Source organism: Bathycoccus prasinos (genome assembly GCF_002220235.1).
Source record: "Bathycoccus prasinos genomic : Chromosome_10".
NCBI lineage: Eukaryota > Viridiplantae > Chlorophyta > Mamiellophyceae > Mamiellales > Bathycoccaceae > Bathycoccus > Bathycoccus prasinos.
The window spans coordinates 225,251-251,020 of NC_023999.1; the positions used below are offsets into that span (position 1 = coordinate 225,251).

Below are 25,770 nucleotides of genomic sequence, written 5' to 3' on the forward strand. Positions count from 1 at the left end.
TCGGTGTGCACATATTCCGCGTGTGTTGCGTTATCATTATTATAAAACTCTTTAAATTGTTTCCTTCTCTCTCTCTCTTTCTCTTTTTCTCTTTCTGTGCTTCTTAATCCTCGTGCTGCGACGACTCGACGGCGATTTCTCCGCTCACGCTCCCGACTTTCTCGTCAAAGTAAAACACCTTCCGGACTTCCCCGGCGAACACGGCGCGGATGAACGTGGTGAGTAACAAACCAGGCACGATGTACAACAAAGCCGGCTGCGCGGCTTCGAAGATATTCATCACGGCGATTGTAGTCACTAAACCGAGCGCGTACCCTAACGCGACTGCCCAAAAGTACATCGGCGGCGGTTTCTTTTTCAACTCTCTCGCTTTCGATCTCGTTCTCGGTCGATTCGCCGCCTCTTTGCGTTGCATGTCCATTCTTAAAATCAAGGCTAAATAGAGCCCTGGGATTACAATATCTCCCAACCCGAGCATAGAAAACGGTCGTTTACTGGAATCCAACACGTTCACCGGTCCTCGCGGAAACAACAACTTAATCGGCGCGTCGAACGATTTCGCCACCGAGACCATCACCGGCGTAAAGAACACCCAAAAGATATCGTAAAAAAACAAGCCAACCAATAAAATAACCCCAATTTGAATCGAATCTAACGTCAAAAACTCAATCCCTTGCAACGCAAAGCTCAAACCCAGCACGTTATTCGCCAAGAAATGTTTAGTATCGTAATACCACTTGCAAAACGCAATCGCCGCCGCTCCCGTGGTCAATTCCGCGACGTCAAACGACACCTCGTACGGCCCTTCTTCGTTGATATATTTAATCGTTGGAATCGTTCCAAAATATACCCGCTTTAACGCGACTCTCTTCGGCATCATCTTCGCGAACAACGGCGTAAACGTCGCGCATATCGCCATCGCGCCTAAAAACACGAAATACACCGTCAACAACCCGTTGAGTACGTCTTTTGGTAAATACTTGAACAAAAGAAACATCCCGAACAACACGCAGGAACCAACCAAGGGGAACTTTTGCGCGTCCGCTTTCGTCATCGTTTCCGTCTCGCCTTTTTGAACCGGTCGAATGGATCGGTACGAGCCCGCGATCACGCTTAACGTGGCGGTTAATACGATGTTCAAGTTCGTGTCGACGACAGTCACGAGAGGAAGCAATTGGAGGAGTAAGAGTAAAACGTGGAAGACTAAGCCGTGAGAGAGGACGTGCGTGTCCGGTAACTCCATTATTAGTGTAGTGTTGTTCGTATTCTTTAAACCAACGCACTCGTTTCGTCGGTGTTGTCCTCGTGCGCGTCTGAGCGGCGCGAGAAAGAGACGATTGATGTGTCGATTTCGAAGCGTTTTTCGGCAGTTTAAAACCCCTGCCTGAGAGGAGAAAAAATTGAAGCGCTCGAGTTTAGTATACGAGTAATAACTCCTGTATGTATGTATATGTAATAACACGCTTTTGATCAGAGCGATAAATTCTTAATCTATTCTGTAAATGATAATATGTTGTACACTTGTCTCTCTCTCTCTCTCTCTCTCTCGTTCTATCGATATGCCATCGAGAGCGCAAAGGCAACGTTTCGTCCGGTGAAGTCTTTTCAGATTTCGGACGACGCTCTAAACCCAGAAGCGCTCTCTTTCTTTCTTTCTTCATCGTGAAACAGTCTCTCTCTTTTTACTTGGCTTCAGTCGCCACCGGTTCCTTTTTGATTGGATTAACGGGTTCGCTCGCCGCCTGCGCTCCCCCTTGTTGTTGCGCGTGCATCGCTGCTTGCGCCGTCGGCAAACTTTGCAACAACTGCAACGTCATCTTTTGCACGTACGCGTACGCCATCTTCGAGTACGAGAATATGACGTCTCCAACTTTCGCCTGCGTCTCTTCAATTTTACGATCGATTAAGCCTTCGTGTTTCGATAACGTCGGCGCGACGAACTTATCGTAAATGTACAACGCGCCTTGCGACTTCGGGTGCCACAAGTACACCACGAAGGCGACTTTCGCCTCGTGGTACAACGGGAGGAAGAATAAAAACGCGTCCGTGATGCGTTCGAAAACTGTGAACGTGGCTAAAACGAGCCAGTAAATGCACCACCCGCGGAGCTTTTCCGGGGACTTTTTGTGCATCTCTAACGCCTGCATATTCATCGGAAAAGAAGAAGTTTAAGTGGTCAGTAATCTCCCCTTTTCCAAAATCGGATCGTCGTCCAAAAATCTTTTCCAATGCTCTGATGTTTTATCATCACATACCTTAAAACATAAAAACAGAGGGTACAAGTACGCGAACACGCACACGAGCATCGTGCTCAGGTAGTTGCCGATCATGATTTTGTTTGTGTTACTCTTTATGTGTGTGTGTTTTAAGAACAAGAACGAGAGCGAGAGGCAATGATTTTTGAAGAGATGTTTGTCTCTTTTGTGCAGTCTGGCAGCTTTTTCGAATTTTCTTTTCCCCCTTATATTTTAAAAGGGGAGTTTTTTCAACTCTTCTTTTTCTCGGAGTAACGCCTTTTTTTTTTCATCATCTCTCATCACATTAGTATTAGTAGTATTCCCCTTCTGTGCTTACGATAAGAGCGGTTCGTCGAAAAGATTGCGAAAGTTGCTGTTTTGATCGCGAGAACCAACATGGAGGAGCAAAAGTCGTTGAATTATTCCCGAGGAGGAGAAGGAACAACAACAACAACAACAACAACAACACCGAAGAAAAAGAAGATGGAGATTTTAAAACTCTGCTCGGAGAGTTTACATCGTCGAAGATTCGAGGACGTGTTGACGCTCACCAGCGGGTTGTTTAAGAAGAACAAAAAGAAGGAGAAAAAAGAGGAGGAGAAGGAGAAGAAAGCGTTTCAAGTGTGTATACACGTCGCGCGAGCGCGAGCACACGCGTCGTTGCAACAGTTCGAGGAGTGTTTGAAAGAATGTAACGAGATCTTACAAATGAAACCAAATCTGGCCGTGGCGAATTGGTTGAAAGCGAAAGCGCTGATCGGGTTAGGCGGCGCGTACGAGGCGAGGATTTATTTGTACAAGTGTCGCAGAAGTTTAAGCATTTCTTCGAATACTACTAAAAGTGCGAATGAAAAGCAGACGAGCAAGAGAATGAATGAAAACGACGAGCTCGAGGTGGAGATTGAAGCCGTCGAGGAGACGTGCAAACACGCGTTGCCGGACGATCCGGAGTTGCGCGTGGAGAAGCGCGGAGGAAATAAGCGAGGGTCAAAGAAAAATGTGACGCTCAAAGCGAAGAAGAATGAGGAAGGAGACGAGGATGACGAGGCCGAGGAAGACGAAGAAGGGGAGGAGATTTACTTAATCGAAAACGAGAAAACGGACGACGACAAAGAGGAAAAGACGAGCGCGGATGTGACGAAGTCCTCGATGACGTCGTGGGCGGACGAAGTCGAGCAGGAACAGACGGAAGAGGAACGACGCGGAGAGATTCCGTTCATCGCCTCTATTCCGATGGTATCGTTCGTACACTTGGCGATTGAAAACGACGACGCCAAAAAAGACTGCCTAGACTCGCTGAAGAAATACGGGTCGGTGCGCGTGGCGATGCCGGACGAGGCGTTTGACATTTCCCTCGGCGAAACGTTAGCGAAAGTCATCGAGTGTTTTGAGAGCGAATATTACGAGAGCGACGACGTTGAGTTCTTTGCGCCAGCTTGGGAACTGAATGTTGACGAAGAAGAAAACGTCGTCGAAGAGAAGCAAGTTGTCGTGGTAGAAGAAGACAAAAAAGAAGAAGACTTGGCGGAGAAGAGCGAGGGATATCTGTCGTACGCGAATATTGCCAAGAAGAACGCGCGATTGCGAAGCAACGGTTTCAACGCCACAGAATCAAAAGCGAACGAAACTAGTATGTTCCCTCCTTTGAGCTTAAAGAATGACAAACTCGAGCGCGAGTGGAACGAACCTCCAGCAGAAGAAGATCCTGATCCTCGTCCCGCCCGCCGACGGGAAACGAAGTTTCCGAGTGAAAGTTTCGGCACCGCCGTGGCCGACGCGACGCAAATTCTCGAAATGGTCGCCATGCGCGTCGTCAGAACCGTCCTTCGACAATCGTTTCAAGATATTCACGAAGAAAAACGTCAATTTCACTCGATATTCAATAATCTCGAGGGCCCTTCGGAGGAGTTTCTCGAAAGCCAGCGCAAGCGTAATACAAACGCTCGCGAAAGCTTTATTTTACGCGCGCAATCCGGCACGCTCATCACTCGAGACGACGACGACGATTCAGACGATTCAGACGAACGCAATCCCTCGAGTACATCTGAGAAAGAATTCACCGAGCACCAAAATCTCTTCCTCACCTGCGATTGGCTTTACGACGCCTCCCTCGCCTCCGACGCGAAGAAGAGTAAGCGCCGGACCAAAGGCGAACGTCGAAAGGCGGCGGCGAAACCTTCGCAAAAGTACTTCACCTCAAACGTGGAATTAGACGGACCGATAATCCATTTCACCGTCGGTCCTGCGTTGCGAAAGAAATACGCCTCCGTCTTTTCTCTTTCGGCATCCGATGATGAGGATCCGAAAGGGTATAAAAAAACCGTTTCTGATGGTAAAAGACTCGTCCGTTTCTCACTTCGCGACGAATAATACTACTACTCAAAATCTCGATTTCTTTCGCATAAATGGTGTACAAAATCAGGCTCTGTGTAGTGAGACGTTTCTGCGTCGCACACTGCTCGCTTACAGACGATCAAAGGGTTTCCTCGCTTAAAGCAAAAGTTCGACGTTGTTTCGCACATATATGCGCAGTTTGAAAATCTAAATTTAGCACAAAAAGTCTCACAAAAAAATACAAAAATACGCGAAGAATATAAATAAAATGGTGGTCGTTTCCTCTTCATCGTCGTCGTCGTCGTCGTCGTCGTCTAAAATCACCGCCAGTATTCGTAAGATAGACGCTATTTTGGATCGGAACGACTTTGACGTCTGCGCTTCTTCTTTGTCTTCTTCTCTCGCGCTAAGAAAGAAGGCGGCGAGTAAAAATGTTGTAAAAAGAACAACGAACACACCGTCGCCTTCGTTGCGATGCGTGAGCTCACAAACGCGCGATTGGCTCGCGAAGAGGAAGAAAGTGGTGAAACGAACGCTCACGGACTCGAAAAGAGCGCAGTTGCAAGAACTGTTCTCGGCGCTCGATTCCGACGGCGGTGGGGAAGTTGAATTCGAAGAGTTTGCGTTAGCGTGGAAAATGATGGCGGGAGACCGAGAGGAATCGGCGACGATTGCAAGGAGAGCGTTTAAGGAAATCGACGTCGATGGGAACGGGACGATGGATTTTGAGGAGTTTGCGAGGTTAATGTTGGATTTGGAGGATGGGAGAGGGGCGGTGACGTCCGCGGCGAACGATCCGACGTGCGGCGCGATGTTAGCGAGGTCGGCGAGGTCCTTGAGAACGAGGAAGGTAGTGGATGAGTTCATCGAGACGTTTAGCAAGAACGACGATAAATATAACGCGTGGTTTAACGAAGAAGAAGAAGATGACGACGGCGAAGAGGAGAATACCGGGGTTAGCGATAAAGGGGTAGAAATGAACACTCGGACGACTCCTCTTGCCGACGCGTCGCGAAAACAAAGTTTCCTCCTTCCCGCCGGTGCCGGCGAGGACCAGTCTCCGTCAACGTACCGACGACGAAACAGCAGCATCACCCCCGGTATCGTCAAACGCAAAATGTCTCTCGCCGATATGTGCGCTCCGGAAGACCTGCTCCGAAAAATCCGAAACAACCGAGAATACGAGCGCAGGAAAACGCAACACCGGCTGGAAGTTTTCGAACAGATGGAAAAGCGAAGACGCGAGACGGTCAAAGTGAACATGTTGGACCAAGAGTTAAAAGAAATGGACGAGCTTTTGACCAAAGTCGCAGAGAATACTACTCACGCTCTCCTCGTCGTCGTGTGAGCGAATACTACTAATAGTACTCGTTTTGAGGATACTAAAAGAGCGAGCGGAGAGAGCGTTGTATTGTTCCTTTACATTTTTGCCTCTTTTCACACGTCACAAAAAGCGGACATCATCAATAATAACAACAATGTCGTCTCGCGGGGTCGCGGTAAACTCAATCCCGACAACATCTCGCTGCGAAACAACCACGTGCGTGTGCACGAACGACTCCAAATCTATTCTCTTGATCGCGTCCGCGTTAAACGTCGTCCACGTTTCCAAGAAACAAAACGACGATTTCAAACCGTTTTCCCGAGTTTGCATCGCTTCAAACGCGCTAAAAATGGAATTCGCACCGTCCGCGTTCGGGACCATTTTCGCAGTTTTGACGAAACGAGGTTCAGTGGAGGTGTTCGTGGCGAGAGAATTCGCGACAAGACCGGATGTTGTGTTTGAAGAGGAGGAAGAGGATTTCGAGAAAGGAGAATTTGAAGGCGAAGGAGAAGGAAAAGGAGAAACATTTTTACGCGCGCAAACGCTACGACCGAAACGATGGAAGCATTTAGAGTCTTCTCTCGTGTACACGTCGTTTTCGTTCGCACCGAGCGAACACGGGTTGTTACTCGCGTGCGGGCGATCGGATGGGGAGATTGATATCTACGCGACGACGAGAGACGCGAGAGACGTGCGGGATCCGTCCTTGCCGAGAGCGACGACGCACTATTTAGAAAGCAGCGGCAGTGGTAAGAATGAGGGTCAAATTGCGATGTACGACGATACTTTGAACCCGTTATTTGAGACGTGTCACGAGGTTGTCGCGGAGAGATCTTTTAGCGGCCGCGCGGAAGTATCGGACGTGGCGTGGCGGTTCGAGTCGCCGAACGCGCCAACCTTAGCCGCGGCGTTTAGTTTTAGCGATAACGAGGCGTTTGAAATTCGACGTTTTGTGTATAAGAGAAACTGCGATACGTGGACAGAGCAAGAGAATGCGATGTACGCGTCGAAAGAAAAGTTATCCCGCGTAGACTGGAGTAAAGACGGATCCCGAATGGTATTCGTCGAAGGAAATCGCCGAGCGGTTGTGCTAGATACGAGCGGCGAGTTCTCACACGAAGACGAAAAGCCATCGAGAAGAAATTTAGGAAACTTTGAGTTCGAAAGCGACATCGAATCGGTTTCGTTCAACGAGTTAGGGACGCACGTTGCGGTAACGACCGCGAGTGGGAAAGGAGAGGTTTTCGTATACAAGGAGAGTTTGACCAGGAAACGAACGTGGGAACCAATTGGGAAGATCGTTTCATAAAAAACACACTATTATAAATACGCGTACTATTACATTTTATCACACGCAGATTGTACGCCCGCTAAAGCCTTCTTCGCTGCATCGACGTGATTCATTCCATCGTCGTCCTTGGTGTCGTCGCGACCTGTCAGGACCTCCTCGACCCGTTTCATCATGTCCTCCGCCGCGTCTTTTAATTTCTTCGCCTCGGACGCGAGCACATCCGCATCCGAAGGCGGCATCGCTTCGCATATGATTTCGTCCACCGCACTTCGCATTTCCTTGCACTTCTTCTCGATTTCATTCAGCGCCGTCGCGCGCTCTTTTCTACTTTTGCTAAAATTACTCGCCTTGCTATTACTAATCAACGGAACCACCAACGCTTTCAAGAATGCAAACGTGCACTCAATCGTAACCTTCGCCTTCCCTAAAACCTCTCTGTCCACCACCTTAATCTCCTCGCGCACGATCTCCTCCCCGAAATCATCCTCCACTTTCTCTCCATCCTCCTTCTTGAATCCCTCTTCTCCCTCCGTCAGCAGCATCTCTTCGATCTCCCGCTTCGCATCTTTAATAAATCGACAGTGCGTCATCAAAGCCTTCCCGACTGCATCTTTCCCATCTCTCGGCATCGTCTTCTCCGCGGATTTACACTGCTCCCAAACACTCGCGGTTAAGTTTCTCACGTTCTCTTTCCTCTTCCCAACCGCCTCGATTAAACTCGCGCTCGCTCGCAACACCGCTTCGCCGAGCGATTTCACCTGTTTTCTGTGACAATCAATGTCGTAATTTTCGTTCACCAAAGCTGCGTTCACGTACGCCGTAAACGCGATCAAAGAGACGTGAAAACTGTCCAGCGCGGAATTCGAGACCTCCTCTCTCAACACTTCTCCTTGTTTGCTAAAAAGCACGCCGATTTTGGTCGATTCGTGCTCGACGACTTTGCAGGCGCGCAACACGTGCGCTCGAACGTCTTCTTCTTCTTCTTGCTTTGTGTCGTCCTTTTCTTCTAGACGCTTCGTATCAAAGATTGTCATCTCTTTGAGAATAGATGCAGCGAGCGTTTGGCATCGGTTTTGTAGCGCTGACATTATTACGTTCTTCTTCTTTAAACTTCTTCTTTGTGATGAGTGATTCGAGAGAATAAAATGAGGCAAGAACGGCTTGGTACGAATACGTGTTAATAACGAATATATGGATATTAAATGGTGTAACTGGTCAAATTTCGATCCTGACCTCCTTTTCCTTGTCCTCCTCCGAGTTTCGCTTTCTTATTAGTCGTGTTCCCGTGTTGTTGCATTTTGGGCGGATGCAAAGGCTTCAACGCTTCGGCGCCGAACCGTTCCATCCTCGCTCGTTTCTTCGCTTCTCGTTCGGCTTCGATTTGTTTCTTCTCCTCCGCGGAGACGAGTTCTTTCTTTTGAGCATTAGCATTCTCTCCCGTTGCGTTCTCTTCAATTTCCGAAAGGCCAAACTGCGCGGCCGCGCCGCATTCTCGCACGCGTTTTTTCTCGGCGTCGGAGAGAATGAAAGGGCCGTCGAACTTTGCCGCTCTTTGCTTTCTTTCCTCGAGCGTTGAAACGAACTGTTTATTCTCCTCCGCTTTCTTCTCTCGCCTCTTCGCCTCTCGAGCTTCGTACTCTGCCTTCTGTTTCGCTTTAAATTCCTCTCGCTTTTTCTTTTTCATCTCCTCTTTTTGCTCCTTCGTCAGTTCGCCTTCTTCTGCGGCGGAAGCGTTTGGTTTCTTCCTTTCGTTCGTCTTCGCCGGCGCGGCGGCGGCAACCGCGGTCGCCGCCGGAGCCGCCGGAGCCGCCGGAGCCGCCGGAGCCTCGCTCTCTGGCTCCTGCGTCGGCTCTTTCTCTTCTTCCTCTATCTCAACTGCTGACAAAGGTTCCTCCTCCGCTTCTTCTTCTTCTTTTTCTTCTTCTCCTCCTCCTTCGCCTCCTTCGAGCGATTCTTCCAATCGAGACAACAGAACCGCTTTCAGACCGCTCGAATCCAATCCTTTCGCCTCTAACGCGTCGCGCAGTTCCTGTGTTGTTGTTGTTACATCATTGCAAATAAAGCGAGAGAGACGAGCGGTCAGAATTTTAGTAAACGACGCCGACGACTCGAAAAACGAAGCACCAGAGAAAAGAACGCTTCGCGCTTTCATAGCGGGGAAACGAGGGAGAATTGAGAGACGAATTCAAAATTGGAAAACGAATGAAACAGAGAGAGTAAGAGTAAGAGTAAGACGAGGCAACAAACGACGAAATATAGGGGTCTCCTCACCTGCACTTTCATCTTCTTGAACTCGTCCATGGAGGACATGATGATGCTTTTGTCGTCGTTGTTAATAGTATTCGTGTACGAGCTCTGAAGAGAATTGAATTGAGGTGAATTGCCATTGGAAAATTTAGGGTGTAGGTTTTAGGTATCGAGCTTTGCGTTGTCTATTCACCTACTGCGCTACAATATATCTATGATGACGGTATTTTCTTTCCTCTCGGATTTTGAAGCAATGCGTAAGAACACGTGGGGCGTTTTCATCAGGCGTTTGTTTGTTTTCAAAACCCCGCTTTGTTGCGATGAAGTCTTCTTCCTCCTCCCCTTTTAGTACTTTTCAATCGGTTTTCGTCGACCTTTCGAACGATGGCGGGTAAATCGCTCGAGATTCTTTCCTCGACAGCGTCGCCGTGACCGGTGACAATTTTCAACACGTCACGAATCATATCGACGTTACCCATGATGTTTACGTGTTCGCCCTCGGAGATGCCTTGAAATCCACCTTCCATGAGCGTTTTCGGAAGATGCGCGTATTCGCGAATTTTGATTGGGATGGAGGACGGGTTTTGGGTTTTCGCGCGCCAAGGGGAGGCGCAGGCGTAGCCTAAGGAGACGAGCGGGATGGAGCCGTCGCCGTCGACGGAGAGCGTGCCTTTTTGCCATTCCAGTTGCGAAGGGTCGGATTCGACGTCGAGTTTGTATTGTTTGGCGACGACGGAGGCGTTCGCGGTGAGAGATGTCGACGCGGTGCGGTGATGGTGGCGGCGTACGTTCCCCTCGTCGGAACCGCCGCCGCCGAGATGTTCGCCGAAACCGTCTTTCGTGTACCTGTAAGAGCGTTCGGTGGATTTGCCGACGCCGTATAAACAGAAGATTTTCATTTTTGGCGCGTTCGGAAGTTTCGAACGTAACGGGTGCCCGTACCATTTATCTTTCGTTCGCTTCTTAAACGACGTTTCCGCGTTTGCCGGCGTCGTTTGTTTCGCCAAATCGTGGAGAAAGTGTAAAGAATTATCCATGGATAATCCAGTGAGCGTGGCAGACGCTTCTTTTTGCTGTTTTTTCCATTTCTTCTTCTCGCGTTGGTTTTTGAATTCGCGTATGGTTAAGAAGTTCGCGTCGGCAACGTCCGCGGATAAAGGAGTTTCGTCGATCACTTCCTCTGGGTCGCTCGTCGTCGACGACGACGCTGCTATTTCAGAACCGCCCCAAACCTCATCCCCGCCTATAGGCAACATCGACCACAAACTCGACCAACTCCGAAAGACTAACGTGATTTCCTCCAAAGATCCTATCAGTTTTTCCACGAACGTGTTAATCATCGGACCTAACGTCATCTCGAGCTCGTTCAACACCGCGGTATCGCGCATTTCGCCGGAAAGTAACGCGGAGACCGATTTCGGCATCCCCAGAGTTGGTCCAGCAATGTTCACGTACGTGGCTATGTTATCGCTCACCCAATTCGCGCCACCTTTCCCCCCTTTCGGAGATTCAACCCACTCTAAAAAATATCGCGATAAAGTATCGCCGTACGAGTGCGCCAACAACGCGATTTTCTCTTCTCCCGGGTTCGTCTCTCGCATGCCTTCGATTTGCTTCTTCAACTTTGTGAAATAGCCGTCTCGTTTTTCCAACTGCTCCGGGCTCAATCGCCAATCGTACGAGTGCGCGTGAATGTTACTCCCGGTGTATCCAATCTCGCCCAACGCTTCAATCATCCGTCCCCAAACGAAGTACCCCGGCATGAACCAATCGACGCTATCGATTCCCTCGACCGGTCTCAAGACGATTCCGTCTGGATCTTCCCCCGTCCTCGCGTCCAATCCCATGTGTTCCAACCAACACGTCCTGTTATAAAAAAACGCCTTCGCCATCGCCGGCGTCCCCCACATCCGCTGTCTAAACTGCGTCCTTTTCGCTATGCACGGCTTTGATTTCCACAGCTCCAACCCGGTGTTTACGAACCCCGGCACGATAACCACCGGATGTTTCGGTTTGGCGTTCAACATATCCGAAACTTGCCTCGCCGCGATTAAATGTTCCGTCGCGTTGTAATACGAATCTGAGTTCAAAACGTCTGGATTCAGCGCCGGGAGGAGGTTCAAGAACGTCTCGTTCACTCCCATCCAGGACGGGAAGAGGAACTCCGCGTGTTCCATCGCTTTCGTTCTCACCGCGTCTGGAACGATGAGCAAACGAAGATAGGAAATTACGAGGATCATTCCCACGGATGAGTAGAGTAAAAAGAGCGCGAGCACCACTCTCTTCTTTCCTTTCGTCTCCTTCTTCGTCTTCTCCTCCTCCTCGCGCTTCTTGTGCTTCTTTCCACTCGGTAACGGTAACGCATCGCGAGAATCTTCTTCCTCGTGAGTTCTTCTCCCTCTTCTCTTTCTCATCGTTTCAGAAACGACGTTCACGTCGTCGTCGTCATCCTCGGTCCTCCTCGTCGTCCTCGCAGCCGTAGTAGTAGGTTTTGCAGCGATGACGCTTCGTCTCGAATACGTTTTCTTTCTCGTTTCCAACATCATCATCACCCGATGAAGTTTTTTTTCTCCCCCACCTTTGGGACAATGTCTGAGGTTTTTAGAGAATTACCCTCACAAAAACACTTCATTCACGAGCCGTTGGTATCATCAACACAGAACGAACGGAAAAACGAAACGGACGAAAATGACGACGACTGGTTTTGCTTTCTCCTCGCGGACGACGTCTTCGGTGTTTTTTGGAGGGAAACAACACCAAAGTTTACTCGATGTAAAATCATCATCGAATTGTAACCGCCGACACCAAGGACGAACGGGGACGCAGATAACGGCGATGGGGAAAAAAAGCGCGAGGAAAGGGAAAGCCGCCGCGCCTGCGCCACCGTCGCCGTCAAATACTACCGGTGGTGGCGGAGATGCCGCTGCTCCAGGAGGAGGAGGAGGAGGAGGAGGCGCAGCTGCAAAGAAACAGAACCAATCGATGAAATCGGGAGGCTCCAAAGGCGTCTCCGAAGGCTCCGCCTACCAAACCGAAACGAGGAAAATAATACTTTCCTTGAATAAAGTGAGAAAAGTCACCCCGCAAGGGAAAGAGTTGATCAAAAATATCAATTTGGGGATGTATTTAGGGGCGAAAATCGGGATATTAGGCGCGAACGGCGCCGGGAAGTCGACGTTGATGCGGATTTTAGCCGGGCAAGACACCGCGTTCGACGGCGACATTTATTTGGACGACGGCATAAAAATCGGCTACTTGGAGCAGGAGCCCGAGTTGGACGCCGGGGAGACGGTCGGGGAGAACGTGGACGCCGGGGTGGCGGCGATCAAGGCGGAAATTACGGAGTTTGAGCAAATTTCCGTGGACATGGCGAACCCAGACGCGGACATCGATAAGTTGATGAAACGAATGACCCAACTGCAAGATAAATTGGACGCGAGTAACGCGTGGGAAATCGATCGAACCGTCGATCGCGCGATGGATGCGTTGAGAGTGCCACCGAGAGAGGCGCTGGTGAAAAACTTATCCGGTGGTGAACGAAGACGCGTGGCTCTTTGTCGCTTGTTGCTCGCTGATCCGGATATTTTGTTGTTGGACGAACCGACGAACCACTTGGACGCGCAATCCGTCGCGTGGTTGGAACAGTTTTTGGCGCAGTTTCGCGGCACCGTGGTTGCGATTACCCACGACCGATACTTTCTCGACAACGTCGCCGGTTGGATTCTAGAGTTGGATCGTGGCGAAGGTATTCCATTCGAAGGCAATTACACGACTTGGTTAGAGTCGAAAGCGAACAGGTTAGACATGGAGGATAAAAAAGCCTCGAGCATGGATAAAGCGTTGAAACAAGAGTTGGAGTGGGTGCGTAAAAACGCAAAAGGACAACAGAAAAAAGGAAAAGCGCGTTTGAGAGCGTACGACGAGTTATGCGCGGCTTCGGCGGAATACACCAAACGCGAAGGTATGGATTCTATCACCATTCCAACCGCGCCCCGTTTAGGCGACGTCGTTTTGACGTGCGAAGGCTTGACGAAAGGTTTCGACACGAGAGGATTACTCATCGACAACTTCACGGCAACTATTCCACCTGGATCGATCGTCGGTATCGTCGGAGGAAACGGTGCTGGCAAAACCACTCTCTTCCGAATGATTGTTGGCGAAGATAAACCTGACGCTGGGTCGTGCGCGGTTGGCGAAACGGTGAAACTGATGTACGTGGACCAATCTCGCGACTCTTTGGACCCATCGAAATCCGTCTTCGAGGAGCTCACCGGCGGCGCCGACGAGGTCAACTTAGGCGGTAAAGCCGTCAACTCTCGAGCGTATTGCTCCTGGTACAACTTTAAATCCTCTGACCAACAGAAGAAAGTCGGCGACCTCTCCGGCGGCGAACGCAACCGCCTCCAACTCGCTCGAGTGTTAACCTCCGGCGGCAACTGCCTCTTACTGGACGAACCGACGAACGACTTGGACGTCGCCACTTTGCGCGCTTTAGAGGAAGCCTTGCTCTCCTGGAACGGTTGCGCCTTTGTCATCTCCCACGACCGATGGTTCCTGAACAAAATCGCCACGCACATCATCGCCTTCGAAGGCGACTCGCAAGTCACGTTTTACCAAGGCAGCTACGACGAGTACGAAGCGCATCGCATCGAGCGAATGGGCGGGGAAGCGCCGAAACCTTTGAAGTACAGGCCTTTGGTCAACGTTTAACCACGATACTAAATAAAGAGAAAGAAGGAGAGTTCGTCGTGTGTTCTCCTGTGTTCTCCTGTGTAATCAATACCATAACGTTGCGATATTATTCGTCAACCAACAGAATGGCACAAAAACAACTCCCATATTGACTCCCCATTCCAAAGCAAAGTCCCAAATAATTTTACAAACGTCTCGTCTTCACAACATTGCACAGAACAAATGTCTCGCTCTAAGATTGTGAAAGAGGCCGGCGTCAAGCCGACCGATTTTGAAAACACGGTCGCCAAGGTACGTTTCATGTTATTTGAATATAGAATCGTTCGCGAGAATTTCGCGCGCGACGCGTATATTTGCGCGGAAATCTTCACCCACTTCCTCCTCCTTCGCGCAAAAAAATGGCGGGGCTTTTCTGCGGGGAGTAAAAATGGGGCTCTGAAACGTTTTTCTCACGCGCGAGATGAGCGCACGAGAGTGGATGAACTCGAGCAATTCGAGTGAATTCATACCGCGCGATATTTGTTTCCTGTCGGGAGGTGTTTTCTGTGGAGTTTTCTCGGTCGCGAGGGTGTTCGTGAGCGCGCGAAAGGATGGTATTTCTGGCCCTACGGGGTGGGGGCGTTTCGCCGGATGATGTCCTCCTCTCGTCGCTCATCAAGAGTTTGTTTGGTTTCTGTATACTTACCTTTATATGCTTTCTCATCTCTGTTATTCTCTCTCGTCGATGGTTAAACAGGCCATTCAAGATTTAGAGAACACGAACCAAGAGTTAAAAGCGGACCTCGAAAACCTCTTCATTTGCGGCGCGGCAGAAGTTGCGATTGCGAACCGCACCGCCGTCGTCATCCATGTCCCGTACAGATACTTGAAGGCGTTCCACAAGATCCAGCAAAGATTGGTGAGAGAGTTGGAAAAGAAGTTCTCGAACAAAGACGTTGTTTTTGTCGGTAACAGAAGAATTCGCCCTGTGCCGAAAGCGAACTTTGCCCGAGCGAGACCGCGTTCTCGAACGCTGACCGCCGTGCACGCCAGTTTGCTCGAGGATTTGGTGTACCCGACGGAGATTGTGGGGAAGAGACAAAGATACCGATTGGATGGTTCTAAGTTGTTGAAGGTGTATTTGGACCCGTCCAAGAAGACGGAGACGGAGTACAAGTTGGAAACGTTTGCTGGGGTGTATAAGAAGTTGACTGGTAAGGACGTCTCCTTCGAGTTCCCGGCGCAACAGGCGTAAGCGACAGTTTATTAGTAGAGTTTGATAATAATAATAATATAAGTAACTAGCACATTAATTTTCTTAAGAGTGTGGAGAATCGTAGACTTAGCGCGCGTTTTCATCGTTTGTGTTGCTTGTTTTTGAGTGGTATGTATTTTCGTATTCGCTCTCTATGATTTCATCTATTTGCTGTTCATTTGCTCGCTCTTTAATCTTCGGAGCTGTAATCTCACCTCCGAATCCGTTTTGGCTAAAATTCTCCTCTCTGAAACTCTAACTCTCGCCGCGCATACCGATCGCATGGAACTCTTGATCGCCGTGCTCGCATCTCCGATCCACATGCTCGCCTCCGGCATCTCCGGCATCCTTCCCAACGCTAAACCTTTATCTTTATCCACCGTGTTCGCGTATCTATCTAACGCGTCTCTGGTCACATCCGCCAGCATCTCTCGAACGGCAATCTCGCCTTGGACACCACCTAAAACCGCGCCTCGTTTACCTTTCGATTTTAAGACGTTTTTAGACGCTAATAACCCTCTGGCCAAATCGACACCGTTTCGCAACGATTTTGGCGCTTGGATATCCACAAACGCCGCGCGACACAACTCGTCCACTTTCGACGGGTCGTCCGGCGTGCACATAGCAAAAGATGCGTACTGTAACAATTGTCTAGGATACCCGTTCAACCGCAAAGGAAACGTTTCAAAAGCTTGAATATTTTGGCTCGCCAACGCGTTCACTTTTGCGCTCGCAAACGGATCCTCCTCGTCGATTTGTAAATTCAACGCGTACTCGTCGTCTGGATTATCGCCTACCGCTGGCGCAAACCCGTAGGAAATCAACAACTCTGAAGACGGTCTTTGGCCGTAACTTGCCCAGACTTGTTCCCCAGGTTCGTAACTTCTATCCGTCGTCAAACACACTTTCCTCGATCCTCGATCTAAATCGATAAACGCCTCGCAACCGGGTTGGTGATTCAACATATCCGCCCACGGCACCAACGCTAAGTTACCTCCTAAACTTTCCAACCGAATCAACCGACTGAACAAAATATCAAACGCCCACTGTAACGTTTTCTCGTTCAACTCCGGGAAGTTGACTCGAATTTCCGCAATCGCCGCCGCCACGCTCGCTCTTCGCTCCAACGCCGAGAACAAACTCGGCGACCCCGCCAACAGCGTCCTCACGTCCGATTCCGGCCACTCTAAAACCGACCCGGTGCTCCTCGGCAACGCTTTCACGTACGTCGCGAACCTATACTTGTTGGACGAATTATCCTCTGTGCTCAAATTCTGCGCCGTCTCCGCTAAAAACGTCGCCAATATCGACCACTCTTGCAACTCGGCGAGTTTTTTCTTCTCTCGTAACAAAGACTCCTTCAGAGCGACTTCGACAGTGATTATCGCCTCTTGGGGAATCTCCAGAACTTTCTCGCCTCGTTTGATCGACTCGGTCGCGACTAACCCTCGCCCTTCCTCTTTGAAGTATTCCAACTTCATCTTCTGTTCTGGGAGTTTCATGATATCTGCCAGCCACGCGTCTAACTCGTCTTTGGAACACGATCCTATTTCTTTAGGGAGGAGATCTTTCGAGAGCGAGGAGGACGTGGGGGTCGTCTCCGTTGGTGTCGTCGTTCGCGCCTCCACCGTTTCTTCTTCAGTCGCAGAGGAGGTCGACGACGACTGAATCGCTCTCATCTTCGAGACACGCATCGATGACGATGATGCTTTTCGTCCCGCACTCCTCGTTTTCGCCGCAGTATTCAAAGCCGGAAAGGCTGCCGCTGATGTCGATGCGAACGCGGAGGATGCCATTTTTGCGCTCGATTTGATTAGAGCAGAGCACAAAAGAGCACTCGAACGCGTGTGTGTATTATGTGGGGCAAAAAGAAAAGAGAAAAAAAGAGATCTCGCCTTTTGTGAATGTCTCCTCCTCGTCAAACCTCTTTCTTTTTGGTCACAAAACACAAGAAAAGAGGAGACAAAGAAAAACAAATTTTTTCAGTGAAAGCAAAATTCTCTCTTTTTGGCGGCCAAATATATATAAAATCAATATCTCGCGAGACCTCACTTTTGTTAAATCTCTTGTGCATCGTGTGCGCGTTTAGCGCACTTTGAGAGAGAGAGAGAGTCAGAGAGACAGAGAGAGAAATGATGTCTCTTTCTCTCTCTCTTTCTTCTCCCTTTGCGAAACACCAATACCGCGGGTGCGTCGCCGCCGTTGCGCGCGATGGGGAACGACGACTGTACCGAAAACATCAACATCATCCTCTTCCAGAAGGAAAACGCCGACGAGAACAGATTCTGATTTGTAATGGAAGAATATTGGAACGACGACGACGCGTAAAAACGACGACGACGGTTTATGCAAAAGTGACCACCTCTTCTTCCTCCTCCTCCTCGTCGTCGTCGTCTGAAAGCGTAAAACGGGGGGAGACCACGCAGAGCTTAGACGTAAACGCGAAGAGAGGAAAAATTCTCTTGGAAAAATGGTCGCAAAAAACGCAGTCGTTCGCAGAGTTGGCGACGGTGCCGCTGCTGGCGGTGACGTTACCGCAGATTCTTTTGAATCAGCAAAACATCGTGCAAGGGAATTCGCACTTATTGGCTGGGATTTCCTACGAAGGGTACGCGTGCGGCTGTCTCGGGAACTTGTTGTTGTTGTCGTATTTCAGCGCCATCGACGAACCCGCCGGGAGGAACATTCAAGCTATCGGGGTGGTGAATACCGTGTTTTTGTTGTCGCAGTTATTCTTTACCGGGAATTGCGGGGACGTGAACCTGGCGACGTACGCCGCGTGCGTTTCGGTTGCTTTGTTTGGGGTATTTTCCGCGTACTTCAAGAAGCAAATGTTCTCGGACCCGACGGCGAGAGAAAACGCGTGCGCGTTGTATGAACGCGCGTTAGGGGTGGTTGGGTACACGTTTGTTCCGTATATTTTGAGCCACGCGCTGTTTAAAACGTCCACGGAAGTTTCACAAATGTTAGCGCTCGGTGCTTTTGCGATAATTTCGTTACGATGTGCGAACGATTACTTCGGATGGAGCGAGAAGAAAAACGTAAACTTCTTCGCGCTCGAACAGTTTATGAAAGTAAAATGGCAAACGTTGATGGGATGGACAGCGACCTTGTTGTTTTCGTTGTTACCGATCGCACAAATATCGACGTCTACGACGGACCCGTCGAACATCGCGTCGTTGTCGTTAGTCGCGGTGGTTTTAGGCGGCGCCGGAAACGCTTTGATGTTTGCGCGCGCGTGGCACATTCGCGATTGGTGTTGGAGCTTAGGATCGTTCGGGGGAAGTGCGGTTGGGAGTTGGGGAGTGCTGCTGACCATGTTCAATTATGGGCACAAGCAAGTCTCGTGGGACGTTTTCGCGGCGCTTAGTGCGTTGTATTGGGGATGGGTAGCGTTCGTGATGTGGTACGACGACCAGTGCAAGAAGAAGGCGAACATTTAGAAGACGTTAGTGAGAAGATGAAGAGATGCATACTAAGTCGATAAAACTTGTAGAAATACTTTAGAAAGAGAGAGAGAGAAAGACGCGCACATTGCTTATTATATATTGTAATAGTATTTGCAGCAGCAGCAGAGTTGAATAAACGCATTTTAAATTAGAGGACACAGAAGGCGTTAGTGTCTATTAAACGTCTCGCGAAGGCCATTTTCTCTTCGTCCGTATCAAACGGCAAGTCTTTCACTTCTACTCCATCCTCGTAGTTTGCGTACAAGACCGTCGCTAGCGCGTCTAAATCGTCACCTTCGATTTCAGGGTCGATTTTTAAGCAACTCGACGCTTCTCTGTAGGCGTCGGCGTCTAGAATATTCGCCGAAGCGCCTTCCATGTGTAATTTTCTATCGTTGTTGATGTACGTGCGCAAGCGAACGACGCCGTCGTCGCAGTCTTCTAAAGACGCGCAGTTTTTTTGTACTAAACCTATTTTGGAGCTCATCGACGGTTTCGCTCCCAACGACGCTTTGGTTAATCGTGTGTGTGCTTTCGGCGGCCTGACGCGTTCACGCATGAGGTTCCCGAGGAGCTTTTCCACCGACCCGGCAAAGACGTTGTTCTTCATCATGTTCTCTACGACGACGTTACAGCATCGCTCTAAAAGTTTTTTCGAGTTTAGAAAGTTAACGTCCGTTTCATCTAATCGAGATAAATGTCTCAAGAAATCTCTCGGTGGACATCTTCGTAACTCGACGTTCGTATTTACCGCATCCGCCAACGCGTCCGAGAAGACGTGTTCTAAAATATCCGCAAACGTATTCCGCTGATTCACCGAAATCGTCAAATGCAAACTCGATTCGTCTTTTTTTCCATCATTTTCATCTTCACTGGTGATACAAAACGCCTCGTGAATCGTTCCTCTCGGCATATACATGACATCCCCGGGTTCTAAAATGACTTCCACGTACTTCATCTCCTCCAACCGTTTCCTCTCTTCTTCCGAAAACTCCTCGCTACTAAACCTCGGAAACTTCTCGCTCACATCTCTCGTTGGATACAACCGCCATCTCTTCCTCCCTTCTATTTGCAACACAAACGCATCGATATCATCCCAATGTGGGGCAAACCCTTGACTATTCGCCGGCGTCCAATACGCGTTGCACCCCGTGGGCGACTGCCAAAAATTTTCCAAATTCGACAACAACGCCCACAACTTATCCGACCACCTCTGCGGATGCAACACTCTGACCGAGCACCCGTCTTCCTCGAACCGTTTCGCGACCGTTTCGTAATCCGCGTTTTTGCTCACGTTACTAAACCCATCGTTCGCGTTGTGCGTTCTTCTCACGCCGTCTTTATAACTCGTCACGTCGACGTTCGTCCCGTACGTCAATTTTTTCTCCTTCAACCATCTCTCGATGTCCTCCGAGGTGAGTAAATCCTCGTACCCACTTTTGCTCGTTACGCTTTGCTTTCGAACGAAACATTTCCGTTCGAATATTCGTGACTGGAACACGTCCGTCGAATACGGAAAGAACAGCCAGTGCGCGCAGTCCTCCGGTGTAACTGTTTTAAAGCCGTCGCGAATGACATCGGACCAAGTAAGATTTTTTGAGTGTTTCGGAGCGTACGCCGAGGACGGTTCGTCGATAACGTCCACTTTGAAACTGTTCTCGACGTCTTCGAAGTACGTCGACGTTTTCGACGCGTCGAAGAAGACTCGATCGTCCGAGTCCTTGTGCGATATCGCATCGTTCGAATGTTTCATCCTCTGCGCTTTTTTCTTTTTCTCCCCCATCATGTACCCGTCGTCGATGTCGTGCGGGGACATCGAAACTGGACCGGGCGAGAGGAAATCATTCGGTGAGGCGCGATGTTGACGATTTTGGTCGCCTCCTCCTCCTCCTCCTCCTTTGTTTTCAGTGGACTTGCGCTTCTTTTTAGACATGATGTTGAGTCACACTGTCTTTAATTTAAAACTGAGGAGAAAACAAGAGATGGATTTTTTAGACAACTAGTACGAATGTCGATAATAGTATTAAACAAATCTATGACTACGAATACAGCGTAAAAACGACAATCCCGTCCTCGTCGTAAATTAAGCCTTGTAGCCTCTGGACGCTCTTCTACCTCGCGCCTTTTCAAACTTTCTCCCCTTGTGCTGCACGTACGGCTTGGCGTGCGAGTGCGGCACACCCGGCGCGCCAAAGTGCTTGACGGCTTCTCTGGAGTTCTTCGGACCTCTCAAAAGCACGACGCCTTCGCCAGTCGGCGCCTTCAACGCCAACTGATCGAACGTCAAGCACTCACCACCAGCCTTGACGATTCTCGCGCGAGCCGTCGCGGTAAATCTCAACGCGCACACCGTCAATTTCGGCACTTCAAACATTCTCACGTCGTCCGTGATGGTTCCGACGACGCACGCCACCTTCCCTTCTTTGCCCTTCATAAACTTCGCGAGTTTGGACAGCGACAACGGCGGTCGGTTCGTTTTCGACATGAATAATCTCTTCAATACCGTTTGGTTGAATTTAGAGTCCGTTCTTCTCGCGAGGAAACGGTAGAGTTTCACCAACAACGCCAAGTAGACGTTTTCGGACTTTTGCGAAGTGCGCTTCGTCTTTTTGTTGCGGCCGCCAGCTTCGAGATCGATACCCTGTTAAGAGAAAAGGAAAAGGTGTTGTCAGCGCTGATGGTAAAAGGATGAACACAAACGCGTTTCGTCACAGTTCTTCTCTGCTGCGAAAAGAGCCCGGAACGCACGCGTGTGAGAGGCAGAGAGAGAACGGACGAGAGAACGCGAGGAATGCGAGAGCGAAGCATTCTTTCCCGACAGACCCTTCTTGAGGCAAAAAATTTCTTCCGTCTGCGAAACGCGCGGAATCTCTCTCGCGCGTCCAACACGCGCCCGCTCGTTTCATTCGTCGCGTCCGAAAACCTTTCCAGAACATATCGAAGGTACGAAAAGTGCGACACGTCCTTCGCGACACCACACCGTCACACCACTCGCAGAGAGAGATGTTTTTACGCGCACATTTTTTAGGCGTAAAATCTCTCCCTGTGTCTGTTCGCGCGAATAAAACTCCCAGACGCGACGATGCATCATCCGCGCCTCCTGCAAAGACGGAAACGATGACGCGCGATAAAACGAGACGATAAAAAAGTACGAGGAGAAGACATTTCATGAATAACGTACCATCTTTCTTCTTGTCTATCTAAATTTATGTCGTCTTTTAGGCCTGCTAGAAGAAGAATTTGATGGAGAGAGAGAGAGAAGGGTCTCTCATTAAACCCTAACACACCCTAAACAATTCTTCGCCCAGAAATTCAAAAAAATCATCTTTCGCGACACAAAACACAGCGCGCGTTTGCGGTTCGAGTAAAGAGCGTCAGAGAGAAAGCGCCGCCGCGAAAAGAAGAAGGCGTTTGAGTCTCTTCCAGGAAATTTGTTTTTGTGTCGTCGCATTCGGGGTATTTCAAAGAGAGTGAGTGAGAGAGAGAAATTCTGTGGAAATCTCTCTTTGGACGACGACGGACAGTTGACCAAAGCAAAGAGAGATTCGTTTACTCATAAAAGAACAACATGGAGAACATCGACGAAGGAGGTCACGGTACCAAGACCACGACCAACTTCGGAAGAGGAGAAGGAAACGGAGTTTTAGGGGCGAAATTTTTAATCCAACCGCACGTGGACGAGATATGCTCGCAGTTTGGTATTTTCGACGATGAGGAGGAGCAAGAAGAGGAGGAAGACACAGAGGCAAAAGAAGGAAGAAGAAAAAATAATCGATACGCGGAAACGTCCGCGGCGGTTCTCGCGAACATGGTCTCTGAATTTTCCGTCACCAGAGGCGTCTCGGAAAGCTCGCGACGTCGGTTACTCGACGAAGCGAGGAAAAGAGGGAACGAGGAAAAGTTTGAAAGTTTGTACGAGGCGCTGAAGCGCTCGAACGCGGTGCCGGAGTTGGACCGGTGGAACGCGGTCGTCGCGAAGATTGCGGCGGACGAGGAGTTGAAAGAAGCGGTGAAAAGTAGGGACGCTTATAGTAGGAAAGTTTCGGAGCGGTCGCCGGTGAGAGCGACGAAGAAGTCGTCGCCGAGAAAACTGGCGGAGGAACAACCGGCTTCGACCGTTTTGAAAGCGTTGCGCGAGATGACTTTTGATAAAGACGGCGCGGCGGCGCATATCATCGGAGAGAATGACATACCTTATGGAGAGGAGGAGAAAGAAGAAGAAGAAGAAATAGACGAAGAGAACGGACGAGCGCGACAACGTGAGCAACAACGAGTCGTGAAAACTACTGCAACATCGACATCCGCCGCGACAACGAGAAAACCAACATTTCCTAGTTGGAACGAGGATGGATCTTCATCCAACCGTCCATATTTAACGAGCAATTTCTTAGGCATAGAGTACGAACGCGACGTGGACGCTATCCCTTTGGCGTCTCGGTCGACCGCGGAGCAAGAGTTGCTCCTCTTGGACGATTTTTTACACGCTGCGCTCGGTTTGGACGGTCGATACGTCACCGCGAGACGCGCCGCCTCAATGAAAGCCACGACAACGAAGAAAAGGAACGGCGGTAGCAACGACGACATCAACATCAATAATAACAACGAAGATGCAAATAGAATAGTCAAATTCGATTGCGAGAGCGGTTGCGAACCAAGTTTGCGCGAACTCTTGGGCCGAATGCTCCCGATGTGCGAAGATGCGTTTGCCTGTTCGCGCTTCGTCGAAAAAACGCTCTACGGCCAAACAAAAACGTCCGGCAAAACGAGCAAAGCGTTGGCGACAGAAGTGCGAGATTTACTTGGCGACTGGGAACGTATGATCGCGCAACTGGAGAGGAAAAGAAACAAACGTGATCTGAGTTTACAGTCGGCGTATTTTTACGCTCGACCAGCCGCGGAAGCGCTTCGCTTGTTAGCCTCGGTCTCGTTCGCCTGCGAAAACGAAATGGGCGGAAAGCTTTTGAATACTTTGAGACGGTTGAAAATCCGGTGCGGGGGCGATTCGGAAGCGGAGAGATTACTCACTCGCCTGGAAAACGCGACCGCAAAATCTTATTTAAAACGATTAGAAAAATGGATGTCCGAAGGCGATTGCGAGAACGACACGTACGAGGAATTTTTTGTCGTGGAAGACAAACGCTTAAAGCCAGACTCGCTTTCCGAACGTTTCGATAATAATAACGCTTACTGGACAGAGAAATATGTTCCGAGAGAACCGACGCCATGGTTTTTGGACGATGCGACGAAAGTGTTGGCGTTAAATGCCGGGAAGTATGTCAACGCGCTTCGAGAGATTACCGTTATTAGTAGAGAGACGTTGAGTAGCCAAGTCACGGCAAACGGAGAGGAAGAGGGGATAAAGAGTATCGTCGTCGTCGACAAAGAAGAAAAAGAAAAAGAGCGGAAGAAATTGTCGTTCTCGAACATCTCCGACGTCGTTCGTGCCAAACACGACGTCTCCAATAAACATTTCTTCGACGCGTTGCTCCTTTCTGGAGACATTCGCAACAAGTTGCAATTGGTCAAAGCGACCTTCTTATTGGCGCAAGGCGATTATCTCTCACAGTTCTTCGACTCGCCCTTCAAGGCCTTCGAAGAACTCGAGAAACCGGCCAAGTTTTGCGACGAGCAAAAGTTGAGAGATGCTTTAGAGGTGAGCATGAAAAACTCCTCGATGTATGCGTTCAAGTATCACGAAGACATCAAGTGCGCCCTCGAAAAGAATGGTAGTACGAGTAATGACGCGCGAGGTTTGGAGACGTTTACGCTCGACTACAAAACATCCTTTCCAGCGAACGTTGTGCTTTCAAAGAGTACCATTGCCAAGTATCAAGCGTTGTTCAAGCACTTGTTCCGCGCGAAAGTGATGGAAAAGAAAGTGTGCGAAACGTGGGCGACGCTTCGTCGGCTTCACAAGAAAATGCACCGGCGGCAGCAGCAGCAATCGTCTTCTCGAATGGAGTACGAGAATCCCACAGAGGAGCACTTTCTCACGAGAGATGTCTTCGTTCACGCCAACGCCGCGCACTGGACCGCACAAAGAGCAATCAGTTTGATTCAAAATGTCTTGCACTACGCGACGTCGGAAGTCATCGAGCCGAACTGGGCCACGATGGAGAGCGAGATATTTTCTTCGTCCACCTCCGCGGACGACGTCATCAAAGCGCATGCCAAGTTTCTGGAAACTACCGCTCGAGAGTCCATGCTTCTTCGACCGACGCTTTTGAACCTCTACGAATCTATCCTTCAATCGTGCTCGAAACTCTGCGACGCGTGCGAAGACTTTGAAAGAAACGACGAAGAAGAAGAAGCGAAACTTCGCGCCGCCGGCGACTACGACGATCGCGAAGACCAAATGGAGGACTTTTTGCATCGAATCGAATTCATATCCTCTGAATTCGACGAGAGAACGGCTGCATTTATCGACGCGTTGAAAGATGCCGCTCGATTCGAGAGTAAGTTTGAAAGTTTGATCAGCCGCGTCGAGCCTCTCGAACAGTCAAATTCGAGATACTAAAGTAAAAACGCTCGAAACTTTCATCATAAAAACAATGGATAACGCTTCTGAACACATGTTACCGAGAGCCTCCAATACTACTACCGCGCGAACGACGGCGATAACCACAAAACATGCTTTACAAATAGGCCAATGCGTCTCCGCGTTAGGTGCGGTGTTCATGACGAGTGTGATCCTGTATGCCGCGGTGAATGGAAACGGAAGCGAGGAACTCGATTGGTTGGTAACGCACCCTTGGGGGGTGGTTTCTCTCGTTGACCTGTACGTCGGTTTTACCCTTTTCTCTCTGTGGATATTCCTGCGAGAAGAGAGCGCGATGACGGCCTTAGTGTGGACTGTGTTTGTGATGTGCTTGGGGAACTTCACGACATCGGTGTACGTCTTTCGCGCGTTAAGGAGTTCGAACGGAAATTGGCACAAATTTTTCTTGGGAGATTCGCACGCG

General features: G+C 49.6%; 15 protein-coding genes across 15 annotated transcripts; 7 read left to right on the plus strand and 8 right to left on the minus strand.

Moving 5' to 3' along the window:
- Positions 1 to 103: 103 nt before the first annotated feature.
- Positions 104 to 1,243, minus strand: Bathy10g01220 (predicted protein; the record flags this gene model as incomplete). The annotated part of the gene is made up of 1 exon (XM_007510533.1): positions 104 to 1,243. One exon carries the CDS (start codon positions 1,241 to 1,243, stop codon positions 104 to 106), a length of 1,140 nt encoding a protein of 379 aa, XP_007510595.1.
- A 439-nt stretch (positions 1,244 to 1,682) lies between these two features.
- On the minus strand, positions 1,683 to 2,153 carry Bathy10g01230 (predicted protein; the record flags this gene model as incomplete). Its single annotated transcript, XM_007510751.1, has 1 exon — positions 1,683 to 2,153. The coding sequence occupies one exon, from the start codon at positions 2,151 to 2,153 to the stop codon at positions 1,683 to 1,685; it is 471 nt and encodes a 156-aa protein (XP_007510813.1).
- A 567-nt stretch (positions 2,154 to 2,720) lies between these two features.
- Positions 2,721 to 4,607, plus strand: Bathy10g01240 (unknown protein; the record flags this gene model as incomplete). The annotated part of the gene is made up of 1 exon (XM_007510775.1): positions 2,721 to 4,607. The coding sequence occupies one exon, from the start codon at positions 2,721 to 2,723 to the stop codon at positions 4,605 to 4,607; it is 1,887 nt and encodes a 628-aa protein (XP_007510837.1).
- A 232-nt stretch (positions 4,608 to 4,839) lies between these two features.
- Positions 4,840 to 5,919, plus strand: Bathy10g01250 (predicted protein; the record flags this gene model as incomplete). Its single annotated transcript, XM_007510530.1, has 1 exon — positions 4,840 to 5,919. The coding sequence occupies one exon, from the start codon at positions 4,840 to 4,842 to the stop codon at positions 5,917 to 5,919; it is 1,080 nt and encodes a 359-aa protein (XP_007510592.1).
- A 130-nt stretch (positions 5,920 to 6,049) lies between these two features.
- Bathy10g01260 (unknown protein) lies at positions 6,050 to 7,160 on the plus strand (the record flags this gene model as incomplete). The annotated part of the gene is made up of 2 exons (XM_007510699.1): positions 6,050 to 7,089; positions 7,154 to 7,160. The coding sequence occupies 2 exons, from the start codon at positions 6,050 to 6,052 to the stop codon at positions 7,158 to 7,160; spliced, it is 1,047 nt and encodes a 348-aa protein (XP_007510761.1).
- Positions 7,161 to 7,233: 73 nt separating this feature from the next.
- On the minus strand, positions 7,234 to 8,274 carry Bathy10g01270 (unknown protein; the record flags this gene model as incomplete). The annotated part of the gene is made up of 1 exon (XM_007510639.1): positions 7,234 to 8,274. The coding sequence occupies one exon, from the start codon at positions 8,272 to 8,274 to the stop codon at positions 7,234 to 7,236; it is 1,041 nt and encodes a 346-aa protein (XP_007510701.1).
- Positions 8,275 to 8,384: 110 nt separating this feature from the next.
- Positions 8,385 to 9,338, minus strand: Bathy10g01280 (unknown protein; the record flags this gene model as incomplete). The annotated part of the gene is made up of 1 exon (XM_007510717.1): positions 8,385 to 9,338. One exon carries the CDS (start codon positions 9,336 to 9,338, stop codon positions 8,385 to 8,387), a length of 954 nt encoding a protein of 317 aa, XP_007510779.1.
- A 394-nt stretch (positions 9,339 to 9,732) lies between these two features.
- On the minus strand, positions 9,733 to 11,976 carry Bathy10g01290 (Phospholipid:diacylglycerol acyltransferase; the record flags this gene model as incomplete). Its single annotated transcript, XM_007510654.1, has 1 exon — positions 9,733 to 11,976. One exon carries the CDS (start codon positions 11,974 to 11,976, stop codon positions 9,733 to 9,735), a length of 2,244 nt encoding a protein of 747 aa, XP_007510716.1.
- A 145-nt stretch (positions 11,977 to 12,121) lies between these two features.
- Positions 12,122 to 14,143, plus strand: Bathy10g01300 (putative ABC transporter ATP-binding protein; the record flags this gene model as incomplete). The annotated part of the gene is made up of 1 exon (XM_007510797.1): positions 12,122 to 14,143. One exon carries the CDS (start codon positions 12,122 to 12,124, stop codon positions 14,141 to 14,143), a length of 2,022 nt encoding a protein of 673 aa, XP_007510859.1.
- Positions 14,144 to 14,849: 706 nt separating this feature from the next.
- Bathy10g01310 lies at positions 14,850 to 15,359 on the plus strand (the record flags this gene model as incomplete). Its single annotated transcript, XM_007510614.1, has 1 exon — positions 14,850 to 15,359. One exon carries the CDS (start codon positions 14,850 to 14,852, stop codon positions 15,357 to 15,359), a length of 510 nt encoding a protein of 169 aa, XP_007510676.1.
- A 164-nt stretch (positions 15,360 to 15,523) lies between these two features.
- Bathy10g01320 (predicted protein) lies at positions 15,524 to 17,155 on the minus strand (the record flags this gene model as incomplete). The annotated part of the gene is made up of 1 exon (XM_007510527.1): positions 15,524 to 17,155. The coding sequence occupies one exon, from the start codon at positions 17,153 to 17,155 to the stop codon at positions 15,524 to 15,526; it is 1,632 nt and encodes a 543-aa protein (XP_007510589.1).
- A 339-nt stretch (positions 17,156 to 17,494) lies between these two features.
- Positions 17,495 to 18,802, plus strand: Bathy10g01330 (predicted protein; the record flags this gene model as incomplete). Its single annotated transcript, XM_007510384.1, has 1 exon — positions 17,495 to 18,802. The coding sequence occupies one exon, from the start codon at positions 17,495 to 17,497 to the stop codon at positions 18,800 to 18,802; it is 1,308 nt and encodes a 435-aa protein (XP_007510446.1).
- A 154-nt stretch (positions 18,803 to 18,956) lies between these two features.
- Bathy10g01340 (unnamed protein product) lies at positions 18,957 to 20,741 on the minus strand (the record flags this gene model as incomplete). Its single annotated transcript, XM_007510440.1, has 1 exon — positions 18,957 to 20,741. One exon carries the CDS (start codon positions 20,739 to 20,741, stop codon positions 18,957 to 18,959), a length of 1,785 nt encoding a protein of 594 aa, XP_007510502.1.
- Positions 20,742 to 20,891: 150 nt separating this feature from the next.
- On the minus strand, positions 20,892 to 21,896 carry Bathy10g01350 (predicted protein; the record flags this gene model as incomplete). The annotated part of the gene is made up of 2 exons (XM_007510608.1): positions 20,892 to 21,449; positions 21,732 to 21,896. The coding sequence occupies 2 exons, from the start codon at positions 21,894 to 21,896 to the stop codon at positions 20,892 to 20,894; spliced, it is 723 nt and encodes a 240-aa protein (XP_007510670.1).
- Positions 21,897 to 22,376: 480 nt separating this feature from the next.
- Bathy10g01360 (predicted protein) lies at positions 22,377 to 25,325 on the plus strand (the record flags this gene model as incomplete). The annotated part of the gene is made up of 1 exon (XM_007510617.1): positions 22,377 to 25,325. One exon carries the CDS (start codon positions 22,377 to 22,379, stop codon positions 25,323 to 25,325), a length of 2,949 nt encoding a protein of 982 aa, XP_007510679.1.
- Positions 25,326 to 25,770: the final 445 nt, after the last annotated feature.